The 8,449-nt window shown below is 34.0% G+C and overlaps 1 protein-coding gene across 1 annotated transcript; it reads left to right on the forward strand.

Annotated features, from left to right (window-relative positions):
* The first annotated feature begins 2,491 nt into the window (after positions 1-2,491).
* LOC124455920 (monocarboxylate transporter 10-like) lies at positions 2,492-7,995 on the forward strand. Its single transcript, XM_047006529.1, has 4 exons — positions 2,492-2,784; positions 4,687-5,282; positions 5,687-6,059; positions 6,890-7,995. The coding sequence occupies exons 1-4, from the start codon at positions 2,637-2,639 to the stop codon at positions 7,339-7,341; spliced, it is 1,569 nt and encodes a 522-aa protein (XP_046862485.1). The 5' UTR covers positions 2,492-2,636; the 3' UTR covers positions 7,342-7,995.
* The last annotated feature ends 454 nt before the right edge of the window (positions 7,996-8,449 follow it).

Here is an 8,449-nt window from a genome sequence, read left to right on the forward strand (position 1 = left end):
TTAAACTACTTCTATTTATACAAGATATTACGTGAGGATATATTTGTTTCTTTACTAAATATGGTTAATTTACAATCAACGGAAAGCTATTAGGAACTATAAAAAATATTGTGATTATTGCACATAAGTATCTCTTAAAATAATCATTTAGTTAGTTACACTTGACTTAATTATTTACTAATTACAGAAAGAATATGAGAGCATATTTTAACAGTATCCAGCGGAATTTGTATCTGTGTTTATAATTACTTCATCTTACACATCTCACAAACACATTGCATTGTAGAATTAAGCCAAAATTGTCAAAAATGAAGGCTTGTATTTCCACTTAGTAATCATTTAGTTGTTTTCGATGGTATGGCAATTTTTCTACTTCCTGAACACTGCCCTGCCACTTGACGGCAATATGCCCTGCAAAAACACTGTTTTCAGCAATTTGGGGGGGGGATGCCACACACCCCCCAGAACCCCCCCAACAGTTACGCCCCTGAATCAACGTCCTTCAAAGCCAAAGTTTTTTAATGAGCTTGAGTGAAATGCAGTGCTTGAATGTGATTGCTTGGTTCATCATGGTGGTTGAAGCCAGTTGGCTGTGACTGACTTTAAATAAAAGTAAATAGAGCTAGGTATTTATATAAAGCCGAATTACTACCTTACACACTAAAGGGTCTTTGTAGTCCCTCAGACTTAATGGAAGGAATTACTGTATGTACTTAGCTCAATTACATTGTAATATCATGCAAGCAATTCAATTTGATCTCTACTAGATATGGCGTAATATCACCAATCTGTAATTATTTTATCCAAAATTGTTAAGTTCAGAAGGTATATAAGTGCTTTTCGTCGTCAATTTCTTTTAAATGTAAAGTTATTTTATGAAAAAATAAGCCGAGGATTTTTCTTACACATATGTTTTAATATTAATGCGCTGTTTTTATGACATATAGACGACATAAACATAGTTGATTTGCTTGAGGAAGTACCCATAAAGGGAATTGAGTCCAATGCTGTTGATAAAGAAAGATAATCATCAGTTATATACAGCAAGGGCGCCCACTGTATTTTGTTACAGTGAAGGAGCTCCTTGTAATCAAGGAAGAAAATTGTACGTACACTGTTACTATCGTAATCATGTTCAAAGCTAGTTTTCCATATTGTGGAATTGATCTCTAAACATCAAACATTCAAATGATTGACTGAATAAAGAAAAATATTGCTAGGTTACTATTAATGTTATGTTACCACTACCAGTTATCACTGTTAAGTGTAATTAGCTTTGCTGCAAGTAATTCGATGTATTTATCCAGCATGCGACACGTGCACGTCTATTATATTACACTATGTATGCATTATTGCATGGTTCAACTATCAGTAGATGTAGATATTATTTCTATAAACTATGTTCCTCTTACTTCTCAATGCTGTAATTATCTATAATGAGATGATTAAATACCATCCTACAACGAATTGCATTGGGAATTTTGGTTTCAACAACAATTATTGGGCGCGTTCAGAAAGACCAAGTATAACAACACTGTCGGGAACTTTGGCTTCTCAGTCAGTGAATTCCTTGTGCCACAATTTGGATATATAAACTTGTATGAACAAACGGAAATGCAAGTGAAGGCTAAATTCAAAATAAAAAAAGTATAATTTTTATTTCTGGTGTTTAAAGTCAAAGAAGCTTTAAAATGTGCCAAGTATTTGGGAGAAAAGTGCATGACAAGATCGTAATGTTTAATTCTATTGCTCTGGTAGTATACCCGTGCCTCTTTTACTTAGAACCGACTCATGTTTATACATAAATTTCCCAAAGAAACATCAAACATTTAGCACATAACTATCATTTTCATATAAATTTCCAACAAAGTGACTTAATTACGTGCCATTTACAAACTCAGAAATTACTTCGACAGATAGCTACTGTTCTAGCTTGCTATGCGCCAAAGCAATTTTAAAGTGATGCGGGTCTACTTTGCGAGAAATTTAATAACGCTTACTCAAATTTTTAAAAGTTTATAGATTGTTTTGAAAATTATTTTAACAAACTGCTGTAGTCAAGACATATTCAATGACAGTTTAGGCAATTTTACATTTGTACTAGCCACTAGTTTCTCGCTGTGTGAAAACTTACAGAAAAAAACTTTACTTTGATTATGCGAGAGCAATTTTTTCATGAAGAGGTTTTTACACGTTCAACAGTTAAAAAATAAATGCAGAGCACAACTAATTCAGAAACCAACGCACAAGTGTTCTGAATATTTTCTGAAATCGATAGCTATTAGCTATCACGTAAGAAAAAATACAGATTTTGTTACAATTGGCCCACAGTAGAAATGGATCGAGTATGTATGAATTGATATACACGCAGTCGACAAAACTTGTATGTCGTGTTTTACAATTTTGATGAAAGTCATAAATTAAACCGGTTCAACAAGCCTATCTGTGCATACACATTCAAACTAAACAATATTTTATGACACCGGTTTTATCAAACCAGTTCATTGAACAGTCGACAGCAAACTGATGCAAGCGAGATAAAGTTTTATGAAAGTACAAAACATTCAACAGAAGAAAAGAAAATTATACAAGTAATAATTTAGCTTGTCTGATTTGGCCCTGAGTCCTTGTATGATATGAGGCCAATGGTTGATAGCCAATTCTGCTGGATCCAAGCATTTGCGTCGTTTCTCTTTCTTGCTGTTCTCTTCGGTGTTTCATTTTCATTTGGAATTTTGTATGTAGAACTCTTAGAAGAATTCCCTGCAAGCGAGAGTCAAGGAGGTGAGTAAGAGAACGAGAGAAGACCAAAAAATGTGGCAGCAATATTCTTGTTTTGTTTACATACGATAAGTATTCCTTATTATGTAAATTTGAAGAATGAAGATATGCAAATATCGAGCAATCTATTATTCATGTCTTATTTACGCGCGGAACATTAAGTTGCAGTATTGAACCCAACAAAGTCTTTTTATGAAGTCCAAAATGCACAGCAATTACTGAAGTCAGCTAGATGATTTTCTCATTATGTGTTGTTTGAATAAAATTGTTCTTTCCTTGCAACTAATCTGTGGTCGTTTTGGCATTTTTTTGCTTATACATGATCCACTTAGCTGGTGCAGCAGTGATAACGCCTACCTGCTTCAACTTCACAATGAGTATTGGGAAGAAATTTTAGACAAAAAATATTAACAAATTGTGTGACCATAAGCTTTGCCGAATCCTTTTTTGAATTTATGCAAGTTAATCTCCAAATGAGCTGAAAAATCTATCAAGATTACAAAAAAAGTTTTAGTTTGATAATACAATAACAACACAGACAAATAGCTGCTCTCATTTTAAGGCTACGAATAAGTTCAAGATATCTGATTAATATTCACTTTTGGAAAGGCATGTTGCAATTGGTTCTTTATTTTGTATATTTCACGTGTGGCTAATATAAATACTGGAACCCAGTAATTGGTTGATTTCTGGTTACTCGAGAAATTCATTTTCTCGCACGTGAAAACGTAAAAATTAAAAAGGAAAACTACATCATGAAATTTTTATGGGCTGTATAGTGAGTTCCACCATTGTAAAGGCATAATTGACTCAAATAATAAATTTTATAGCAAAGTTATAAATTGAAAAATCAGAAAAATCGATCAAATGAAGCCTAATGATAAATTCCTTATTGACACTGTTTGGTTTGTCTGAGTTAATACGTTTTGCGAAACAGACGAACAGGCCTCACTATCGGCTGAAAATCGTTTGAATAAATTAAGTCTTGATACTCTTTATAAAAGAAATGATTTCATGGTTACTTCGTACAATGTTGTTAGAATAGATCTTAATTTTTTTGGTTAAAATACGTTATAAGGGTCGAATTCAAATTTCATCGTAATAAAGTTCTAAAGGTCAGTTTGTAATTAATCTATGTATACAATGTAGCTATGTATCTTATGACTAAAAGAAGTCTAGTTCCAAACATTTAATTGAAATACTATTGTCAAGGAAAATGTTACAAGTGCACACGAGTCTTACAGACTCTTACAAATTAATGAAACATTGAAACTATCTATGTCAAATTTGAAAGTGAGTTTTTATTGTTATTTTATTTATATAAAACTTTATACGCTGCTTTTCCTTTCGGTAAAACACGTGAAACTAAATTCTTCCTGTAGATTTTGTTAAATTTTACCGCTCATACCGCTCAAGTGAGCTACTCATTTGCTTTTTTTTAACTCTCTTTACTTTGCAATTGTATATGTATAGAAAGATTAATGCAAGGTTTTTCTTTTCATCAACATTACCTGTACATGTCGCATAACTTCTTTTCGAGTAATTGGAAACGTAGTACCTAATATGGAGAGAAATGTTATTGCTTATAAGAATTAGCATGTACTCTTGCCACACTGTGTTATGAGTGTTTGAATTCATTTTAAAAGAAACACTAATGGCACACAGAGCCACCCAGATGAACATTGCATGAAGCCGGTGACAAAATTTTATCCAAGCGTCCTGTGACGTCATGATTCACAATTTAAATGGCATATACATCAAACTTGTTTCATCCACAAGTGAAATAACTATGTTGCCTAAAATTTGAGAGGTTTTCTCAAATCGTTTATCGTTAGTGGGTCCATGAGCAAAATTCTTCCTTTGCTTGAGTATAGCAGAATCCTAACAATTGTCTTCTCTTTTTAGCATGGATCAGTAGCTTAAACTTTGGTTTCCTTATGATGTTCAGCCCACTTTCGATGCGCATATTGAAGCGTGTTCCCGTACAGATTGTTTGTTGTATTGGTTCACTTACAAGTGGATCAGGTCTCTTTCTTTCGTCGAAAGCAACCAACATCAGTATGCTGTTTCTGACATTTAGTTTCATGCATGGTGTTGGGACAAACCTTTGCTACATGTCAGCTATTTGGATTTTGCGAAGAAACTTTACCAAAAAACGAGATATTGCATTTGGTATAGCGCATGCAGGAAGTGGTGCAGGTGGCATCATGATTGGTGCTCTTCTTCCTGGACTGGTGTGGTCTAATGGTTGGCGTGGATCGATGCAGATTCTCAGTTACATGCCATTTGCGCTTGTTGCTCTCTCCTTTACGATGATTCCTGGAGAGGAAGAAATGAAAGTCGACGAAGAGAACGTTAAGAAGAATTTCATTTTTGGTAAAAGCGTTCAAGGATCGCAAATAAAAAAAGGTCCAAGTCCCCTGCGAAATGGTGCATTTATTGTACTCGCCTTGGCAATCGTCAACGGTATATTTGTCAGCCTTATTCCGTACTGTCATATTGTAAGTATCGCACAAAATGAATACCAGTTATTACGTGAGGAATCAAATTTTTGGTCCAATTCCACATTTGGATCACGTACAGAGACTGCAAAAGATCAACATAGAGTGGGGGGTTGAGTAGGGTTATCATGTTCATATACGCGCATTTAGTTTTAATTGTTTCTATGGAAATCAAATGTGATTACGCATTATTACTCTGTTTGAATGTTTTTAGCCCTCCCCCCCCCCCGCAACACTCAACGATTCTACAGTCTCGGTCTTGAATATCCTTATTTATATGTGACCAATTCTATAGATTTCGTCAAAAGTAATTGTAAATCATACCCGATAACACATCATTTTTCTTAATTCTATAGATAATGTTGTCATGTATGTTTCAAACATAGAAATTGTTCTTTACTCAGGTAAATTATGCAATTCAGCAAGGAGTAAGTCGAAAAAACGCAGACATTCTTCCACTTTTCATTGCCATCGGTTCCTTCATTGGGAGGCTTGGCCTGGGAAAATTGGTCGGTTTGTATGGGTTAACTCGAATTACTTTAGGACAATTAATATTCCTCTTACAATGCCTGGTTACAACCTTTGTCACCTTGGCCAAAAGTATAGACAGCTTGGTCGCATTTTGTTTGCTGTTTGGCCTATTCGACGGAGCCTTTTGTTGTCTGACAGTCATTATTGCTTATGACGTCTTCAAAGACAGTCTGGAAGCTTTGAATGCGATGTCACATTTATTTTGGATACTCGCATTCCCTTATACTCTTGGAGCACCCTTTTCAGGTATGTTACACTTTTTGATTGTACTGAAGCCTAAGTAGAAAAGCAATTTTTCTCTAAATGCTCGAATGATAACATAGATAACCTAAAATTCTTACATGGATGTTTTATATGGATAGTCAAATAATATAATATGCCTTTTTATAAAATAAAAACAACGACATGCCGTACCCTAATTGGTCTATAGCTGAGCTTACATAATGCATTAGCCAGTGCAAACCGAACTGAGGCCCAGTTTACACTACACCGGATTGCTATCGTAGCGGGTTGAATATTCTTTGTGTTACAAGGCAGTTAAATTGTTCAATGTCAGAAACACAATCAAATAGACAAAATCCATCAGCTTAACAAGCTTTTACTTCGAACATTTAACCCTTTAAAGCAGGTGTAGATGTCGTGATGAGCGAATCCGGTATTGTGTAGACGCAGCCTGAGATAATTAAATTAAAACCATCAAAGAGAATTCGCAAATTTATCATGAATACGTGTTAGAGGAAAATTTTTACCATTTTTTTTAAACTTATCTGTATCGCATTATTATTGTTTTATAAAAGAAATAAAAGGTGTTTTAAAACAAAATAAAAGATGTTGTTTGTTTTATGCAAACCTCCGAGACGTTTGTAAGAACCCTCAAGCCAGTCCGAAAGTTCTTCTCTGTTTGCAAAACCCCGTAGGCAAGGTTGATAATTGTATGCAAGAGGCTAAGAGCATGAATTTTAGAGACGAACTGCCCTCCGATTTCCTTAGTTAAATTTTCAAACTCTAATTCTGTACTTCGTGTAAGGTTGCAAAAAAATCTGAGAAGAATTAATTTTTTTTCAACTTCAATGTAGCTTGGTTGTACAAACAAACTGGAAGTTATGAAATTCCTTTCTTCATTTGTGGTGCAATTCTATTTATTGCTACCGTTCTCATGTCATTGGTACGCTACCTTGTGCAGTCACAAGACATGAAATATGTAATCACTTTCTCTGAAGGAGACATTTCGCAAAACAATCATTACCGTCCCAACGTTATTTTGCAATCTACTAATCATCAGTTGACCAATTCCCGCTCGTGCAGCTTGGTGGATTTAGCACTAGCAGCTTACAATGAGCATCATAATTCATCGTCAAAATTCGTACAAACTCCTGAATACACAGCATTGCACAGTAGGGCCTGTCTCAAAGATCATTGCCCAAGGAAGAAAATACCAGTAATCACTGCTGACCAAACCTCCACGAGTGAAGGATGCAGACATGCATTACCTGAGTTTTATAAGAGTCTAAAAGAGTCCATTATTTGATGAGAATATGTTTTGCACATTGTTAAGAAACAAAAATAATATATATGATTGCGCATGTTCGGTACAATCAATGAATGGTACGTGTCAGTGCGCGTTGGTTCGATTCGGGATTCAAATGCAACAATAATTTTTGAAGGGTCTTTCTTATAAATAGGAAAGCCACTGTCGATAATGGGGAAAGAAGGACATTCATAATCTGTCAAATCAGGGTTGGACAAAGATTAATAAGTTGAAAGCTAGTTGATATATTAAATGTAGGGTCATGTCGTTTAAATGAACGTGATACAGATTTGTTTCACTCTCAAATTAAATCCATATTTTCTAATTTTTAACTTCAGCTAGTATAAATTATTAATTAACTATTTAGCGTTCGAAAATATCAACTAATAAGCATGATTAATTTTTATATTGTTTATAAAACTTATGTAAAGATGCTCATAAGATTTAGAATTTTTGTGTGTTGTTTGTCCTTATCATTTCGTAATTACCACGACTAAAAGAATGGTGTGATTATCAACAGAAGCTGCAGGATAAATAAAGACTAGTAATTTTAAAAAATATATGCTTCCAAGTCCTGAATATGACTCTTTTTTGTTGATAGAAAGAAATAGTACTTTCAACGAGTAATTGAATTACATTTGGTATCTGACATAATCCATGTTGTCTTTTTAATAAGAATATTTTTCCCATAATGTCAAAGTATTTTCAATATTTTCAATGTATTTTCAAGTCTTAGTCACAATTTCACTGATTTAATTAATGAAATGAATAACTCTGGGCGATGGCATTTGGTATTTTTTCTTTCATATGTGGAGGGGAAATTTTCACCTAATAATGATGTCATCATTTGGAATTATTTCATTTATAGTTATAAAGATATCTTGATTCGTGTCTTGACTTGTCAAACAGTAAAATAATTCTATTTGTGCAGCCACGTTATTTTCTGAATTGAGCCGAAATGCTTCGTTTCGAATTTCTATCATGCATTTTCATCGGGATATTACAGCCAGAAGTCATGAATTGGCGAACAAAAGCTCTTTTCTCCTGCAAAATGCAAAACCTTATTAAAGAAGTCAAAGACTGTTTGTAATAACTGATTTAAAAATAA

The sequence above is a fragment of the Xenia sp. Carnegie-2017 genome, unplaced genomic scaffold (assembly GCF_021976095.1).
Source record: "Xenia sp. Carnegie-2017 unplaced genomic scaffold, XeniaSp_v1 HiC_scaffold_4, whole genome shotgun sequence".
Classification (NCBI taxonomy): domain Eukaryota; kingdom Metazoa; phylum Cnidaria; class Anthozoa; order Malacalcyonacea; family Xeniidae; genus Xenia; species Xenia sp. Carnegie-2017.

Excerpts from the sequence above, each read along its gene's own strand:
- LOC124455920 (XM_047006529.1), top strand. The coding sequence starts at position 2,637 with ATGAGGCCAATGGTTGATAGCCAATTCTGCTGGATCCAAGCATTTGCG. Across the intron at positions 5,283-5,686 it reads TTATTCCGTACTGTCATATT|GTAAATTATGCAATTCAGCA; the intron begins GTAAGTATCGCA and ends TTCTTTACTCAG. Across the intron at positions 6,060-6,889 it reads TCTTGGAGCACCCTTTTCAG|CTTGGTTGTACAAACAAACT; the intron begins GTATGTTACACT and ends ACTTCAATGTAG.